At 39.4% G+C, this 19,524-nt stretch overlaps 1 protein-coding gene across 12 annotated transcripts in view; it reads right to left on the reverse strand.

Moving 5' to 3' along the window:
• The window catches only part of CDH12 (cadherin 12), a 1,995,427-nt gene that overhangs the window by 48,334 nt on the left and 1,927,569 nt on the right, over positions 1-19,524 (reverse strand). For all 12 annotated transcript variants that reach the window (XM_073630873.1, XM_073630871.1, XM_073630869.1 and 9 more), the window contains one exon: positions 1,276-1,529. In XM_073630873.1, the coding sequence (XP_073486974.1) occupies positions 1,276-1,529 (254 nt within the window). The remainder of the gene's footprint in view (positions 1-1,275; positions 1,530-19,524) is intronic.

Raw genomic sequence — 19,524 nt, forward strand, 5'->3', positions numbered from 1 at the left:
GCATTTGTGTGTGGTGAGAGCACAGGGGGGCAGGGGCACTTCAGACATTTTTTTATGTATTTTTTTTTTTTCACTTACATTTGCTTTTACACTGTCCTTTAAATTTAGTTATTTTTGGCTCATGTTTATTGCTATCACAAGGGATGAACAACATCCCTTGTGATAGCATGGGCAGTGACAGGTACTCTTTACAGAGAAATCTATGATCTATCAGTTTGATCAGATGCTTTTCAAGCCAGTAAAGGCATGTCAACATCAAACTAAAACTGGAAGTGACAAAATCCTCATCACATCTGTTTTCATTCTTCACAGAGGAGGGGAGGGTACGGATATACCTGACCTTCCTCTCTGTTCAGCCAGACCAACAAGTCACAGTGCTCCCAGGCTCCCCAATTGCAATGGCAGTAGGCAGCAGCAGGGGTCTGCAGGATCATGGCTGCAGCTGCAGCCATGATCCTGGTATAACCATTTCAACCTGAGGATGTATACGTATGTCCAAAGGGCATAGTGGTTAAAAAGGATCAACCAAGAATGAAAGGGGAAGGAATTACTATAATTTTCCAAAAAAGTTAATTATTTTATTACATAAAATACTAGAATCAGGTTATTGTATGTGGAAAGGCCAGGCACCACCAGGTCTAGAGCAGCAAAGTTATAATAAACTATTATTTTAGTAAAAGGCCATTGTAAAGCAGATGTAGCAAAGGGGTTGATTTACTAATAAAACTGCTTATTTTACAAGGGTGCATGGCAATTATCCCCAGATCTTAGTGGATGTCCTACTGACTTCTGTTGCCAAATCATTTGAAAGCAAAAGTGTTGTTTTTTTTTTCATTTTCTTTGCACGTGATTGAGTATTCTTTGGCAAAGTGAAATTTCACCATATTCACTAAGCTCTGGGGAAAATTCTCATGCAGCTTTCTGTGCAAAGTGAACAGCTTATTTGCCTTTAGTAAATCAACCCCAATATACCAGTTACTACCTTTATAAGCAGTTTTTTTTTAATAGGGTTAACTGACTTTTATGATTTATTGTTTTACCTGACAAGCATCCATTCCTCTTTCCAATCTAAGTTTTCTCATCGGCCACACAGCAACTGTCATTGGAGAATAACCAACTCGGAAAGGCAATTCAGCTTTACGGAAACATTCTTACAAAAATCTCAATGGAAGTGGTTTACTTTCCAGTATTTTATCCAACACAGCTTAGTTTACTAATGCCAGGATGGAGAGAATTCAGACAGGATATAGGAACACTAATAACATAACATTATACCTGACAGGGCTGGTTCCGATGTCTAGATCTTGTGCTGTCACAGCTCCTATGATTGTGCCAACAGGAGTGTCCTCGTATACTTCCATTGTGTAAAATGGCTTGCTAAACACTGGAGGCTCATCAACATCTAACACATTTATTTTCACAGTTGCAGTGTCTTTAAATGGTCCCACTGAGTTGAAATGATGATCAATGTGCGTATTTGAGGCTTCCACTTTAAATGTGTATGCTTTTTTTGTCTCAAAATCTAGTGGCTGAAATAAAAGATACAAATTTTACATGAGATTCAAAAATAGATATCCTTATTTTTGCAGAAAATGTTTATTTATAAATTTTCAGAAAAAGAAACAAATTCACATAGACAAAATACAGAAGACATGCACATACGGCATGTAGAGTAAGGCTCGGTTAACACTGCTGCGACCCCAAAGTCATGTAACTTCCAGTGTGACTTGTATTGTGACTTGCTTGCAACTCTCACTTTCATGTGACTTTGATGTTTTGCTCTTTGGCGTTTGCCAAACATACAGAGTGTGACACATATTGTTGAACTTACAAAACCCTAAAGTCACAGCCAAATTCACAAAGATAAGACAAAGACATGATTTCCTTGTGACTTTTGTGACTTTAACATTGCAGTCTACGGCACTTGTGTCGTACGGAAGATACAGGAGAGTAGTGCAGGAAATATTTTTTTATATCACTGCGACTTGAGTTGCAGCAATTAAGATAGAAACCATTGAAAATAATGTGTCTAGAGTTGTCATACGACTTCCTGTATTGCACATCACAGCAAGTCCCATGGAAAGTTACAGCAGTGTGAATCTGAGCTAAAAATATAGTATTTTTTTCAAGTACTAAGAGAAGACATAACTCTGTTGGAAGGCATAGCATTATGTGTTGTATGATGGAATTTGACTATAGTTCTGGTTAGATAAAAAAGGAATTTAACACAAAGCCTAAGTCATGCTATGGGGGTGGCGACATCCAGAGTGTATTCGGGGGAAAAGAAAGAGAAATGTGTGTAAACTATCAACAAGTAAAGGGGTAATGAGAGATGTCAATTAAGCCAGCCATAGATGGTTCGAATCTTCTGCTGAACCAGCCGAGATTTGATCCATGTATGGACTGGCTGAATGGACCCAAAATGATCTATTGATCAATTTGGGTACAACCAGCATGATGGATTTTACATGTGATGATTGCAAGTGGCTGTTATAGCTGCTAGCAATAATCAATGTGTTTTCTTGACGGGGATGGCTTTGACTGTATGTGGTTGCAGGAAAGAAAATCACTCTGTCTATGGCCGGCCTTAGAGAGCAACAAAAATTGGTAAGGTTCGCAGAAAGTTTAGAAAGAGAGAAGAAGATAAGGAAAGAAAAGATCTTGATCCCTTTTGGCTATGAGCTCTCACCTTTTTGGGTAAATTAAAGTCACCTAAGGTTCAGCAATTCCATGGTATCCCAGGTTTCCTAGGTTTTTAAAAATATCTTGAGGGAATTGTTAAGTCTAGCCATGAGAAACTCTGTGGTCTGAATGTCAATGTTATGGGTACACATATTTAATCTAGACATATGTTGCTACCTTGCATTTGTGTTTTGACAGTTGGAAAAAAGGCAATTCGAAAAGCCATGTTTGAGGAGTGAAACACAGTCAAGAAAGGTCAGATCCTGGGCACACACACAAAAAAAAAAAAAACATGGTACAGTCATTCTGGATGTGATAAGCATCCCCAGAAAGTGGGATGATTTTAAGGTAGGAGTACAGCATTTCTGGAGAATTTTGGCATCTGTACAGTATTTATTATTGCTTCAGATAGATAGATGATAGATAGATGACTTTAGTATTTTGCCAATTTGCTTGCCAAACATCTATGTTGGACTCTATGCCTAGAATTTTTCCCTTCTTCAGCATATATGAGTGTTTATAACAGGAACTGATATAACAGGTCCCTGCCTGATGTGTAGGCTTGGATTTGGTAGCTGGTGCTATAGAAAGGTCCTCTCTGCCATGACGACATATCATTACACTATGGTACGGTGTTTTACAGGGAGGGACACGGAAAAAAAAAAGAAATGTTTATTGTGGGCAGTGCTTAAGATCTAATAAAAAGCTGAAATCAAATATTTTGTGGCTGGGCCCTTTTCACATATTCTTTTAAAGGGGATGAGTTCATGAATATCAAGGACCCTTGATTTGCAGTTATTAGAAAAGAGCTTTGGTGGGTAGCTGTAATTTTTATGCCAATTCATGAAAAGGTAACAATGTCTTTGTCCTACAGTCAATAATATCTTTGAATTGAAAGTGTGAGCTTGATCCTCAGTTTAAGTACATACCTAAAGCAAGATTAGATGGCATTTGTGGGGTCAGGAGAAAGGGGGTCAATGGAAAGGTGTTAGAGGTCATGTCACATTTGCATTTAACCAAGATCTAGATCTCTTTTGTGTGTGTCATAAATAAAATATGTTTTTCCTGGGGTATGTGGGCAGTGGAACTACGGCATAGTGTTGCATTTATTGAGGCAAGCCATAGACTCTATTTCAGCCCATTTAGTTTGTGCCTGTAGAGAGGGCCAGAAGTAGATACAACCTAGTTGTCAGCTGATATATAATATTTCACTAGATCTGGAGAGGCTAGGCTAACTTGTAATTTAAAAGCAAATAATATAGTTTATGCTACTCTGTGTCATTTATCTGTCCAGGTGAATGTTATTAACCTCTTCCTGCTTGTACTATAGCTGAAAGATGGCTACACCGTGGGCTCACATTTCCTGGGGGGCAATATGGACGTCCTCCGATGATCGTACTGCCTGCATATCCTCTGTGGTGTGCATTGGCAGGGATCTGTGGTCGCTGTGTCCTTAGGATACAGCGATCACAGATCGGGGTACAGAGCCAGCTGTGTCCAAACACAGCGGATTACTGTGTAAACAGGATTTGTTGGTTATCGGCTGACAGCATGTGAGGAGAGGAGAGCTGATAGCCAGCAAATCCACACAGCTGACATCTACACTGATCATCAGGGCACTGATGATCAGTGTCCTGATGATCAGTGCAGCCCCAACAGTGCCCACAAATGGTGCCAATCAGTGCCCATCAGTGCTGCCAATCAGTGCCCATCAGTGATGCCTGTCAGTGCCCAGCAGTGATGTCTATTAGTGCCACATATCAATGCCTATCAGTGCTGCCTATCAGTGCCGCCTATCAGTGCCCATCAGTGCTGTATATCAGTGCAGCCTCATCAGTGCCGCCTCATAAGTGCCCATCAGTGCAGCCTACCAGTGCCCATCAGTGTAGCCTATAAGTGCACCCTCATCAGCACACATCAGTGAAGGAGAAAAATTACTTCTTTAGAAATTTTTATTACATAAACTAAGAAAACATTTTTTTTTTAAATGTTTTCAGTCTTTTTTTCGTTTGTTAGAAAAAAAATAAAAAACACGGTGGTGATTAAATACCACCAAAAGAAAGCTCTATCTGTCTCAAAAAATGATTACAATTTCCTGTGAATACAGCTTTGCATGAATGGGCAATTGTCATTCAAAATGCAACAGCACTGAAAGCTGAAATTTGGCTTGGACAGGAAGCTGGTAAAAGTGCCCAGTAGGCAAGTGGTTAATTATTTTTCTAAGATCAAGGACAGGCCCATTGATAGGTAGGGTTTCTAAAAGATGTTATTATTTTAACATGCCCTATATGGGAAGATTTAGAGGTTAAAATTATAAAATAAAGAAATAATAGTTATATTTGATCACACATTCACACACTGTACAAAAGCTCTTGATGATTAGATGCAGGCACTTTGGAATTGAAGATATGTCTCCAAAACTTCATCACATCCTATTTAAAGCATTCTCTATTACAGTGAATAAAAATAATTCAACCATAGAAGTGTTTTCTAGAATTGTTCTTTGCAGACAGCCAGTGGACATGAACACTGTTGGAGTACATTCGTTGATTCTTATCCAATGCTGACATCTAGTGTTCACACAGAAGCTTGTCTGCCTAACATTCAGCATTCAGAGCTCAATCCAAAAAATATTGTATAGTTCTCTGTTTGTAAAGACAATTATTGTATAACTGTTTATTTTCTTGTTGGCATAATATAATAGCTTATTATAAGAGTTATATACTGTACATATGTATATATATATATATAAATATATTGCCGTTTTGTGTTCCTATTCTATATAAATAATTAGAATTAAGTCTGAAAGCCACATACATATATAAAATCACTCAATACAATACTGTATTTCTACATTGAGATAAGAGTTTAAAGTATGTGTATATATTGCATATAGCACAGACAAATATATTATATTTTCTTCCTTTAACCCTTTCTGCTTAGAGCCGCTGCCTCTCATTTTGAAAATCAGGGGACAGGATCATTTTTATTGTTTTTCAAATGTGCATTTCAGATTGAACATTTGTGAATGATTTCCCCATCTATATATGTCCTGAAAGGGCAGGACCTATAGAAATAAAAAGTTGATTATATTTAAATATGTATCAAACTAATGTTATGAAAAATAATAAGATGTAGGGATACTGCAAAGCATATAAAGCATTTTCCATGATCCCACCACTCAGATTCCTGGGTTGTAGAGAACCATCTGCACAATGTACTTTGCAGTGTCCATTTCTTCACTTTCACTATTAGGATGAAATAGTACAAAAAGCCTGGCATATGTACCCTATGGAGTTTGATGGAGCCTTTCTACTGCTTCCTGATCTCTCTTATCTTACTTTTTCCATGTGTAGGCTTGTCAAACCTCTGCTGTAGTTAGATAGATGGTTGAATAGATTAGAAGGTTGAATAATAACATGAGTCTATCCAGTTTAGTGTGTGTCTGTGTTGCTAAGAATTACAATAGCCCTGTATATTGTTTTCACTGAGGAAGACTTCTAATATGTTTTTTTTTTTTAATGTACCACCTGAACAAATTCTAGTTACACATTTTCAATGCTCTAACAGTAAAGAAACCCTTGGGCTGTTTAAATTTCAGAGAGATCAGAGAGGAACCCGACTTGGTGCTTTGGCTTCAGGTAAGTACGTACTATGGTGTTATGTGCTTTGTTTATTTTTAATGCCTGGGGTTTACAACCACTTTAAAGCTGCTTCTATACAATTTCAGATTGTGGCTGTGTGTTTTTTCTGGGACTCTTCAGACCATGTAAGCAAAGGGGTGGGGTTGGCAGTGACAACATTTACAAATATGGTCATGGCCAGTGATGGTCAGTGATGTCAGCACATCCCACCCCCACATCCGCTCTGGAGAGCTGTCATTAGTATGGAATTGCAGAGCAAGTGAACGGGACAAAATGAAGAGGGTTTTTTTGTTGACATGTTGCTCTGCCCATCTCTACCCCCTTCCTTTCTTTTCTGGTCTGTTAGTCTGTATGCTTGGTTTAAAAGGTCTAGTATGGATTAAAAGGGGGGGGGAATTCCATTAATATTTGTTTGGGGTTTTCTCTTTAAAGTCCTTACATACAAGTTTGCATTCCCTTGGGACTTTAAATGAAGCAAATCTTTTCTATCCTACATCTTTAATGTCCTTACCAGACTCAAAGGGTCTGGTACTGATTTTGGGGGGAGGAACCTCATGTCCTAATTTTTTTAAAAGTATATCAAAGGGGGTGGAGCTGAGCACGGCATGTCAGAGGTTCAGCTTCTCTGTGCTCCCGTGGTCGATCCTGTATCTGATCCTTTCCCTGGCTCAATGGCTTGATATTTCTATATCCAAAGTGATCTGTACACCCTCTGGCACCTGCAGTGCCTGCTGGTCAACTTTTTGCCCTGCTGTGCAGCCACTATGACCCAATCCAAGGAGGATGGAGTGGCCCTGGACTCCCAAAATGGCTCCACTGCCCTACCACAGAGGACATCTCATGGAGCGTAGAAAAGTAAGACAAGGAGCCCGGGACCTCCAAACCTGGGGGAGCTATGACAAAAGGTAAAGAGGGCACTAGAGACATGCTTTATTATGCCCAAAAGCTGCCCCTACCTTGTACCCAGCCTAATGACACTGAGGACATTGCTTCTGATATGCTAGAAGAGGAGGAGGGGAAACAGCTTAGAGGAGCAGGGGCCATGCAGATAGAGCAAGGTCCCAGTCACAGGATGAATTAGAGGGAAATGATACAAAACAAGAGCAGCCTATGCTCTGGAAAATACTGAAAGCAGTTAACAAGTGCACAGCATCAGTGGATAAGCCTAAAAAACATCTGGGGAGTTTAAAAGAAGATGTTACATTGATGAGACAGGACCTCCAGAAAACTGCCACAGAAAGTCATATTAGTGACCTGGAGGACAAGCTACCATCTCTTCTGTGGCAATAACAGACAACTAAGCAGTTGCCGGATGCTAACAGTCTGCACACGGAAGACCTGGGGAACCCACTAGACCCCGACCATCCGGTAACCCACCCAGATCTGCACTGTTCTGCTTACTTAATTATGGTGACAGGGAAGTTACACTGCACCTGGCAGGTGAACATTGTAATATTCAATACAATGGAGTCAGAGTTTCCTACTACCTGGACTTCTTAGCTGAAGTCCAGAGGAGTAGGGCAAAATTTACAGAAATCTGAAAATGCCTGCAGCCTCTCCAAGCAACTTATTATTGAGATAACATAATTTCCATGCTGTCTGATTTAAGCCCCCTCTAATATACACATATCCCCCATTGCTCTTTATATGGTAAATCATTTTCTATTCCCACCAGCCCAGATTCTAGTTTAAAAGAGAAGTGAGTGATATGAAAATAGCAAACACACATACTCCTCTATGTGGCTGCAGCATTGATCCAGTGCAGTAGCTGTCCAAACTGTAGCTGCAGACTTTTAATAGCAACTGAACTGTCCCAGGATCCAGCGCTGTCTTCACTAAGCTTCAGTCTCCACATTGCCAGCATACTAACTGTGGGCAGCCAGCTGTGACTGCTTGCGGCTTCACAACCAGCTGTTAATTGTCAGTTGCCAATCTGTTTGGTCCCACAGGTTTCTTGTGCCAGAAGGCTATGGAGGAAGTAGGGGGGCTGAACTTCTGCTCTGATTGCCTTGGCAAACTGAATGGAAGTAGGGGGGTGGTTACCTGCAGTGGCATACCAAGGGGGCGTGGGGGGGGCGGTCCGTCCCGGGTGACACACATTGGGGGGGGTGTCAGGCGCTGCCCAGGGACCCCAGGTGCATGTGGAGCCCCTGCACTTTCCCTGTCATTGCAGATTTGTAAGTAGTTGATCCAATCAGCAGAGAGCCCAGTGGTTTTGGGAAAGCTGTCTGTAACTCCCCTTGTCATCTCATCAAGTTAGGCTGTCCCTCAGGGATGTTCATTATCTCCCGAGGCAGCCAGAGGTGGTGGGTGGGGTCGGGGTGTGGCTGCCTCCTACACTCCTCCTACAAATTCCTCCCCTCAGGCTGACCCCCTCCCACAGCTAAAGAAGAAAGAGGAGGAGAGACCACAGCAGCCCGGGAATCTTCTAACATGCTATAAGTGACTGAGCAATGCACATTGTCACTAAATGTAGACCTAACCTGTCTCTATATATCACCTTAACCTGGCACTATATACCCACCTAACCTGGCAGTATATACCATCATGACCTGGCACTATATACCACCCTAACCTGGCACTATATACCCACCTAACCTGGCTCTATATATCACCCTAACCTGGCACTATATACCACCCTAACCTGGCACTATATACTACCTTGACCTTCCACTATATACCACCCTGACCTGGCACTTTATACCCACTTAACCTGGCTCTATATATCACCCTAACCTGGCGCTATATACCACCCTAACCTGACACTATATACCACCCTAACCTGGCACTATATCACCTACTTTCAATATCAAGTTGTGCTAAACCTTCATATAAAGTGAATCCGTGCAATGAACATTGATGGTGCTAAACTTCTATATAAAGTGACTCCGTGCAGATAAAGTTGATTAATTATCATATTGCATCATATTAAGAATAGTCCATTATGTTAAAGATGATTTTCAGATGTGAAACTGACACATGATTCACCCAAGAATTGTGGTGAGAAAAGATATAACCTCCACCTCTACACACACTGCCGCTACCTGACTCCAAATGATCTCCTATTACAGGAGATCACACGCGCTTTTGGCGTAATACCCAGCCCGGGCCTTTTAAGATATGGACTGATAATCACAGCGTCTTCCCAGGTATTATCCTTCAAAGGTACGTATTGCCAGTTGGTCCCCATGATGAAATAAAAGCTTCCATAGTGTAAAATCTTTTGGTGATTTTATTAGATAAAAAAGCGTTGCACTTACAATTTAGACGAATAAAAAATGCAGTATAAACTCCAAGATGGCCAGCTCTCAATTATAGCCTGTCATCATACCTGTGTGTATGTGGTGATGTCAGCATGTTGCTCCTCCCTATGCATTTTGTCACACCTGACATCATCCAGGGGCACCTATATCACCTAACCTGCCAGTATACTACCCTAATGTCACTTGAAGTTGATGTCTGATGCGCTGCCCACCTGCCTGGGGGGGTGCAAGATATAAGATCCGCCTGGGTGCCAAATGCTCTAGGTACGCCCCTGGTTACCTGTCAAAACCAGGTACCTGCCCCCCCCAAAAAAAATTGTGCCAAATGAGCATTAAGGTTTAAAAACTTCTGTGCTGTAGGAACCCCCTAGTTCCCCCTATTCTTACCTGAGCCCTATCTGATCCAGTGATGTGCAAAAAAGCAGTGGCTCTCTCCACTATCTCTCTCCTCATTGGGCAGATTAATAATAGTGGCAGCCATTGGCTCCTGCTGCTGTCAATCAAATGCTGTGACAAGGAAGCGAAGAGCAGGGCCAAGTTGCCCGGTCTGTGTCAATAGGCAGACTGGTTAGCTCGGGAGTGAGCATGCATGGGTGCCCCCAGGGAAAGCACTTCCTGAAGAGGAGGGGCCTGGTATGCCAGCAGGGACCCCAGAAAGGGAGGATCAGGGCTGCTCTGTGCAAAACCATTGCACAGAGCAGGTAAGTATAACATGTTTGCTTTTTTTGTTTTTAAAAATAACAAGGTTTAATATCACTTTAACAACCCCTTACCTTTAGTCTAAGAATTCATTTTTAACATTCGTCTCCTATTGACTTCAATGGGGTTCAGTTTTGGCACCTGAACGTCTTTAATGTTTGAAAAGCTGCCCCAAATCAAATTCTTGTATGTTCAGCTAGACTCTAGTCCAATGTAGCTAAGAATTTCTAATGCTTTAAATTGATCAAGTAAGCATGTTATCAGTTAAGGTAAAAATTACATTGATATACATTCAAGATCTGTGCTATGATTTCAGAAGAATTCACACTAGCCAACAACACGTCAGGGATGCCCACTTACCCCTCTCATCTTTATATTGACACTCAAACTCCTATTAAGATAGTTAAGGGCTTACATTGACGTTGCAGGCATGTAGTTGGAAAATCACAACATAAAGCAGTGACTTTTGCAGTCAACCAACTTTTCTTCCATTACTAAAAACTTTCTGTTCCCACCCTCCTTTAGGAATTGAAAATCTATTCTAAACTCTCTAATTGCATTGTTCATTTAACCAAGTCAGAGGTGTTATCATACTGACTAGAATACATTAAATCTAACCTTCTAACCACTAACTTCCTAACTAACTACTAAATGTGTAAGTCCAATATCTCAGTGTTTATATCACTCCAGTGATAGATGTTTTTAGTGAAACATTTCCACCACTCCTCTTAATGCTATGATGGGACCTCCACATAGACAAAAAAGAAATCATATATACTTGATTTAAGAAGAATATTCCCTTAAAAATAATATACTCCTAAGATTGCAACACCTTCTACAAACACTCCAATTCATGCCTCATCTGTCCTTCTGAAGATGGTAAAGCTTATTCAGTTTCTGTGGGCATACAAGCCTTTCAGAACAACAACTGCAATCTTACATTTGCTGTAGCATGGGGGGGTGGAGTACAGGCCACAATAGGTTACACCAAACTGTACATTTAGCAATAATCATAGATTGGTGTAAACATGTATCAGGTTGGGTAGGTTGGGTAGAGCTTTCCTCCTTACCTTTTCCTCCTACAGCTATCCCAGCAACCATTAAAAACTACCCTCACATAGGTCCTACTCCGAAGGTGGCAGTAAGAGTGAACTGTACATCCTCCAACACATCCAGTCTTTTTGACCAGAGCCATTAGTGACCCACATTTCCACCTGGGTTTAGATGACCAGCATTTTCATCCTTTCTTTCACAACAATATCTTCAGCATGCTAGACCTTCTTTCTCTGGAGGGATGGGAAATACCAGCAAAAATACAAACTAGGATTGTTCATGCTGCACTTGCAGGGGAAGCACACCAGACACTTTATCAGATCTCTGAAATGCCAATGATAGAACCTCCCCCAACTTTCTATTTGAGATTATATGTAGGGACCCAATCCCCTCAGACATGCCCAATCAGTTTCCTACTTCATTCTTATGACTTTGCCATACAATTATTCCCCTCCCTTCTTGCACAGATGGGAGGAAGACCTTAATCAACAATTCACTCAAGATTAACAATATTTGGTACTATATTTTGCATATAAATTTTATCTATCTCTAGTAAACTACACAAATCTTGATACAAATTGTTGACTAGTCAGCGCAGGGTCAATGAGAGGCCACAATTTGTGTGATCCCAAGCTGTTGGCAATGTAAGGAATGGAAAGGTTTGTTACTCCACGCGTTTTGTGCTTGCTTACTGATACGGTCTTTCTATCTACTAAATGCTGACAGAGCATGCATGCCAACTATATAGACACCAAGAAGAATATTCTAAATGATATGGTTAAAAACAGAATCACTATCTTATGCATCTCTTCCTTTTCATCTGCTATGAATAAACCTGCAACATTATAATTCATATTGGCATTGCATAAACTGTTCTGCAAATTACTAATTCTAAGCTACCTCCTAGCTTGTCTGTATTTGAACCATTTATCCTTTCCATGTGATATTATAACTTTCATCCCAATTATCCTGGTGATTCTTAATGACATTGCAGACACTGTTCCGAAAATACTGTTTCTATGCTACCTCCCAACTTGTTGGTTTGTGGTTCATTGACCCTTTTCCATGTGGTGTTAAACTTTTGTCCCAATTATCCTGGGATTTCAAATAAGTACCTGCCTACAGGAATGCACAATTTGCCACGTGTGACATCTTTTCTTGTCAAAAAGGTTTTTATTAGTTGAGCAAAAAATGTTTAATACAATTAGATACAATAAATAATAATAATATAACAGAAATGGTAAATGGTACAACTCATTGGCTTATTACATTTACAGTCAGGTAATTAGTACAATATCTTCCATTTAACATTTGGTTACTGTCCGACCAAAGGTATAAAGGAGATTATGTGTCAGATTAAATTGTCTTATTTGTTGGACCAGAGCTTTGGCGAAATTGTTTTATTAAATCAATACATAGGTAAAATATAGTAAAAAATGAGTTTGAGATGTAAGGAAGAGGAAAGGAAAGAATAGTAGGAAAGATAGAAATAGAAGAGAAAGAGTCCATAGGATTGACCCAGGTAACATGACACGATTTCTGATGATACTAAGAACGCTATATTTTCATAATGATTGAATGATTTGGGGGAAACCCATGCCGGATAGAAAGCAGGGTTTTTGAGGAAGGATAATAAAAGGTTGTGAGGAGATTGTAATTGGTGTTTAAATTTGAGCTTATCCCATAAAGATAGAAAGTATTTGGTGATGGGATTATGTAGATTCTTACGATCTTTGGAGTGGAGCCATAATAGATTTGAAATAGAGAGTGGGTTGCATTCTGAAGCTTCTATTATTACCCATAAGGGTATGTCTTGTGTTGCATGGTATTTGGAGAGGCTGGCAATGTGTGCTGCTCTGTAATAGTTTGCAAAGTTCGGAAATCCAAGGCCTCCCTTGAGTTTTGGCAGGTGTAATGTGTGTAAAGATATGCAGGGTTTGGTGGGGCCCCAGATAAAAGTTGTTTATGTTTTTGTATTACTCTTAAATAATGAGAAGGGACTAAGATTGGCAGAACTCTAAATAAATAAAGCAGTTTTGGCAGAATTGTCATTCTTATTGCATTAATTTTGCCTATCCATGATATTGGAAAACATGTCCGTTGCTGTAGGAGTTTTGTAATCTGTTTCAGGATTGGGGGGTAGTTTGCAGAGAATGAGGTCAAGGTGAGAGGCTGTTAAGTGAATTCCTAGATAGGGAATTGACTTTTCAGCCCAAATAAATGGAAGTACATGTTTTACCGAGTCCAACTCCACTTTGGAGAGAGATATATCCAGGGCTATGGATTTTTTAGGATTTATTGAGAGACCTGAAATTATCGCAAAATTGTTAAGAATGGGCAGGAGGTTGGGTCCAGAAATTTGTGGAGATGACAGAAATAGTAAAATGTCATCTGCAAATAGACATAGTTTGTGATGGTATCCAGCGGTTTCTATACCAGTGATTGTCGGGTCTGGTCGAATTTGTTGGGCTAAAGGTTCTGTTAGGAGGGCAAATAAAAGGGGGAAAAGTGGGCATCCTTGGCGTGTTCCCCTCTCTATATTAAAAGAGTTAGATTTGTAACCCGCATATTTGATATATGCTTAGGGTTTGTTGTAAAGTGCTTCAATCCATGTCAAAAAGTAGGGGCCAAAACCCCATTTTTGTAATGTGTAGCGTAGATAGGGCCATGATACAGAATCAAAGGCCTTTTTTTATATCGAAAAGAAGGAAACAAGAAGGAATATGGCGAGCTTTAGCTATATGCGTTAATAAAACTGCCCGACGTACATTGTCGCCGGCTTGGCGTGTTGGCATGAAGCCTACTTGGTCTCTGTGGATTAGATTGCCTATGATCTTGTTTAGTCTTTTTGCTAAAATTTTTGCTAGGATTTTGATATCTAGGTTCAAAAGGGATATTGGACGGTAATTTGTGCAAGAACAGTCATCAGTGAGAGGTTTGGGGATCACGCAAACTATGGCAGTTAGTGATTCTTGTCTAAAGGATTTTCCCTCTAGTAATACATTAAAAGCATCAGCTAACATAGGTGATAGGGTATCTGTAAAAGTTCTATAATATAATGCAGAGTAACCATCCGGGCCTGGTCTCTTATTTATCTTTAGTTCTTTAATGGTATTAGAGACATCCTTTGGAGAGAGGTTTTCTTCTAGTAGATTTTTTTGATTTAGGGAAAGATCTGGTAAATTTATGCTATAAAAGAAAGCATTTGCTGTGTTTGAGTCAAATTTGTTAGAAGATGTATATAATGAGGTTAAGTGGGAGTGGAATTTCTGGACAATTTTGATAGGGTTACTTGTGTATATGTCTTTCACTAATTTCAAGCGAATTAGTTTAAAGGGTTTGTTTATTAAGTTAAGTGTACCGTGCTAGGTAAGTACCCGATTTATTGGATTTCATAAAATAATTGTGTCTAGAGCGTTTAAAAGATTTTTCGACTGACTCAGTTAAAAATAAGTCAAATTCGGTACGAGTTTTATCTAGTTGAGATTTTGTAATGGGCGATGGATTGTCTCGGTGGGCTATAAAGGCAGTATTAAATTCAGATTCTAATTTACAAGCAAGGGTTCACGTTTGAATAGAATAAATTGTTTCTGAATTATATTACTTAAAACGCGGGTTTATGTGCTTCCCAAAGTGTTAACGTAGATATTTCTGGGCTGGTATTAAGTGATATATATTCTTTTAGGGCTTGTTTGATGATTTGACAGTGATTTGAGTGTTTGAGCATAAAATCTGGGAGATACCAAGTGGGGTCATGGCCTTTGGGTAGAGTGGAATTAATTGAAGTGAGTACTGCGTTATGGTCAGACCATGGGATAAGAATTATTTCAGCTGTAAGTATTTCTGGAATCATGCCAATTGTTAGGAATATATGATCAATCCATGTAGAGGTTTGATGGGGATGAGAGTAATATGTGTATCTACGTTTTGTGGGATTACACTCTCTCCATGTATCTACTAAGTTATATTTGGATAACACTTGAGAAAAAGACATTTTGAATGTATTATTGGATGGAGTGTAAGGAGATTTATCCAGGAATAGGAGGAGGACCTGGTTGGAGTCTCCACACAAGATAACTGTTCCTATTTTATGGTCATTCACAACTTGTAATAAGTGTGATAAGAACGGGTTTGGTTTTTTGTTAGGCGCATAATATGAGATGACGGCAATTGCTGTATCCATTATATGTCCTGTAAGAATTATGTAGCGTCCTTCTGGGTCTTTAATTTGAGTTTGGAGGATAAATGGAGTAGAATGATAAAAGGCTATGAGGGTACCTCGTTGTTTAGAGGTAGCCGAGGCTGTAAAAGTTTGTAGATAAAAGTGGGACATAAATTTAGGTGTAGAATTTTTTGTGAAGTGTGTTTCTTGTAAACAAACTATGTGAGCCTTCCAGGCATGAAATGTACAAAAGGCCTTGGTTTGTTTCTGGGGTATATTAATTCCCTGAACATTCAGGGATAGAATGTTTAGTGGTGCCATGGTAGCTGAATGGAGAAGTGGGACTTACCAAATAATGTGTCGTTCTGGTTAGATGGGTCAATCCATGTGGACTTGAAGAATGAGAAGAGGAGGAAAATATAGAAAAATGCTGAGGTGAGGAAATGAAAGAAAACAGAAGTGGTTAAAGAACATCTTACATACGTTAGCGTAAAGAAATGTACAGAGACTTCCTGTGAAAAGAGATAGAGATCCCCCTCAGCCAAAAAGGTGCAACCGTCAGACTCCCACATATTATATATGGAAGAATGAGGGAGGCAGAGTAGTGCACACGGATCTCCCGTACATGGGAGAAGAGCCTTCCAATGAGAACATTACGATGATGTTCCTAACCGTACACCACACGATCTAAAATAAAACTTGGAATCAAGATCCAACAAAATTAAGGAAGGGAAAACAGGGGAAGTGGAAAATTTGAGAATGATACTAAGCATTCTTAAGATCCCATGGTAGGGTGTGTATCCGGCTGTAATAATGAAGAAGGGAACTGGAGGATGGAATAGGATTAAAGGGTCCCTAAACTCGTAATAGGGGTAGAACAATTAGTCAACCTGAAGGGTTTGGAGTGAGAAACTCCTATGTTGATGATATTAACAGCACAGTAGAACTTCCTTAAATTGAACTAATAGTCAACTGAATTTTGAGAACTATAACAATTAAATCAATTAAATCTTGTGGCCAGACTAAATATTAGATTTGCCTATAGACCATCTGTTAGTATCCTTTGAGGAGGTCTAAATTTACATTTTAAATTTTCTACACTATATGTGCAATGGTCTAAATCCAAGTTTAGGACATTGACCGTAGTTTTAGTGCATGCTGACTAAATACAAAATAAATAAATAAATACATTTAAAAATAATTATATTCAGCTGTAGCTAAAAAAATAAATAAGAATTATAGGTCATGCGATAATTAGATGTGTAGGAAATGTAAAGGAAATGTAAAATTTTTAAACTAGCAAATTACTAGTTTCAAGGAAAGAGTGCACAGTGCATCTTTGATGAAACTTTTATCAGGATGAAGAATGAGCAATAAGCTCTGCTTTAGTTATTTCCTTCAGTCCATAGAATCATCTCTTTCCTGAGGAGGTGATGCGAAGCAACCTCTCTTATGGGATGGATGGTTTCCATTCCTCAAGGTGGATTGAGAGGAGTTGCCTGTGGATGAGAAGGATGGTGATCTTCTACGTGTTGAAGTAAGTGAGGAATCCATTAGGTGTAAGTCTATGAGCATTTGTTGAAGTTCTTCATTAGATCTACAGGTGTATTTCATTCTGTTGTGAGCAAAGCGTACAGAGAATGGGAATCCCCATTGATATATGATGCTATGATGTTGTAATTCCATGAGGAGGGTTTTCATTGCTTGCCTTTTTGATATAGTGACCTAGGATAAATCAGCAAATAGCTGGTAGCTATTACCTTGAAAATTTAGGTCTTTTTATCTTTGGCTGATGATAAGAGCAGTTCTTTTGTGCGATAATAGTAAAATTTAATTATTATATCTCGTGGCAGACCGTCTAATTTTTTTGCTGTAAGGGCTTGGTGAATTCTGTCAAACTCCAATCTTTCAATTGGGATATCTGGTTGCAGTTCATGACATAAAGCCGTTATGGTGGATTGTAGGTCAATGATCGATTCAGGAATTCCCCTGATGCGTAGATTGGACCTTCTGGCTCTATTTTCCTGATCTTCCAATTTAGTTTGGAGCATTAGGTTTTCCTCTCTCAGATTTTCCATAGCAATGGTATGTTCTTGTGTAGTAGTTTCCAAATCATCCATTTTAAGTTATGGTGCAGCTGTGCGGTTACCTAATTCTCTTATTTCTCTAGTAAGGTTGGTTGTAATTTGCTCAGAGGTTTGTTTTAGGGCTTTATGCAACATACGTTCAAATTGTTTTATTATAGATGGAGCTATTTGTAAATTCTGAGAGAACTCAGGACACAGAGGCAGTGTATGAGGAGGGGGGTGGCGCCATTTTAACAGCGGCTTTCCCCTGTGAATCTTTCATGAGGGGATTCTTTAACTTAGAATGGCCACCTCCCAGAACCATATTTTGCCACAAAAACGGACCCCTGAGTTCCCGGGTCCCTGCTGAAGCCCGTGGATATGTTAAATACTTGCAGGTTTAGTTTAAACAGCGACTCTCCTCCCGTATGGTACAGAGCTCTAACGGTGCATATCCGCACCGCTAGACTCCGTGCATGCGCCCCCCACGTGTGACATCTTTCAATTTAGTAAGATGTCTTTGCTATTTTGAATAAACTGTCTTAATAGAAGTGGCTGGTTGTCTGCTTACTATCAGGAGTCTTTCAGGACGAGACTGGCGCTGTTATCACCACTTGGCTGATCATAATATCATTGATTGATTGCTGCCATTTACCAGTAGCTATCTTTACTAGGCTAAAGATGACCAGCATAATAATTTACTAGCTTTTAAAATCTACTAACACCTACTGCTGCCCTACTACATATTGCTTGCTTGCTTCTGCCCTATAGTTCATACTTATCATAACAGTCTTCAGTTACTGCATATTGCTGTACTTTTGCTGTTATTATAACCTACTAGCTTTTGCAGCTAATGTTTCTCACAAAAGTTTTTTTGTGCAACACATTAGCAACTTTGAACATGCATATGTATATGTACACCTTGCTATTCCCTGCATGCTCATCAATGGGAGTCACTTACAAATATCAAACTTACAAAAACTTACAATCATATGATTTGGGGGAGAATAAATGGACTCTGCATTCTGGAATTGGATATCATAGTAATCAAAAAATATACTGTATAGAGAAATTGTAGCTTCTATATATGATGCCAGTACATGGGTGTCCATGTAGCATTGTTGTATATTTACTATAAACTATACTATTAAAACTTTATACATGATTCCATGTGGCTATTGATATAGAGAAATGTTTTATGATTTTGCAATTTAAACCAGTTCATATAATATTGAAGTTGTAGGACAGCTTTTAGTCAAATTATTCCACATTCAAAATCACAGCATTATAATTTGCAAAATCATAATATAGGGTTGAGGCACCAGTTAGTTTGCCTACCCTATTTAATTAACATGCCTTATATAATACATAGCTTTATAAATAGATGCAATTTTGGTGGAAATTTTAATAAGACCATTTGTTTACCCTGTCTAATCTGATATGGAAAAGCTTGTCTGATTTTGACCCTTCTGTTATAAAACATTAATTGGTCTGTGTTAACAATTCTGCATCACAATGTACATTGAGACTACAGTTATAGTACAAAAAAGTATATGTATAGTAAACACAGGGGAAACATATATTATATTAATTGAGACAAGTTTAAAAACTTGTTAAAAATACTATATTTTGAGGTGCATGCATGGACTTTGACAAGACGGACATGCACTGTTAGAGCTCCACTCTGTGTGAGGAGAAAAGCTAAAAAACAAGTGGAACCCGCCGGTCCCAGGCACACAGGTATAAACTGAATAACTCCCGGAACACGGAGGTATCGCTTTGGGCAAAAATGATGGTGCTGGGAGGCACCCACACCAAAAACAAAAGCCCCTCCATTAAGGAATCTAAAGCGCGGGCTGCAGCTAAAATGGCGCTGGTCCCTTCCTCCTCCAAAGCCTCAGCACGCTCACAGAAACTACAGCCTTTACAGACAGACTCCCCAGGCGAGTCAGACT

This window comes from Aquarana catesbeiana, linkage group LG05 (assembly GCF_042186555.1).
Source record: "Aquarana catesbeiana isolate 2022-GZ linkage group LG05, ASM4218655v1, whole genome shotgun sequence".
Classification (NCBI taxonomy): domain Eukaryota; kingdom Metazoa; phylum Chordata; class Amphibia; order Anura; family Ranidae; genus Aquarana; species Aquarana catesbeiana.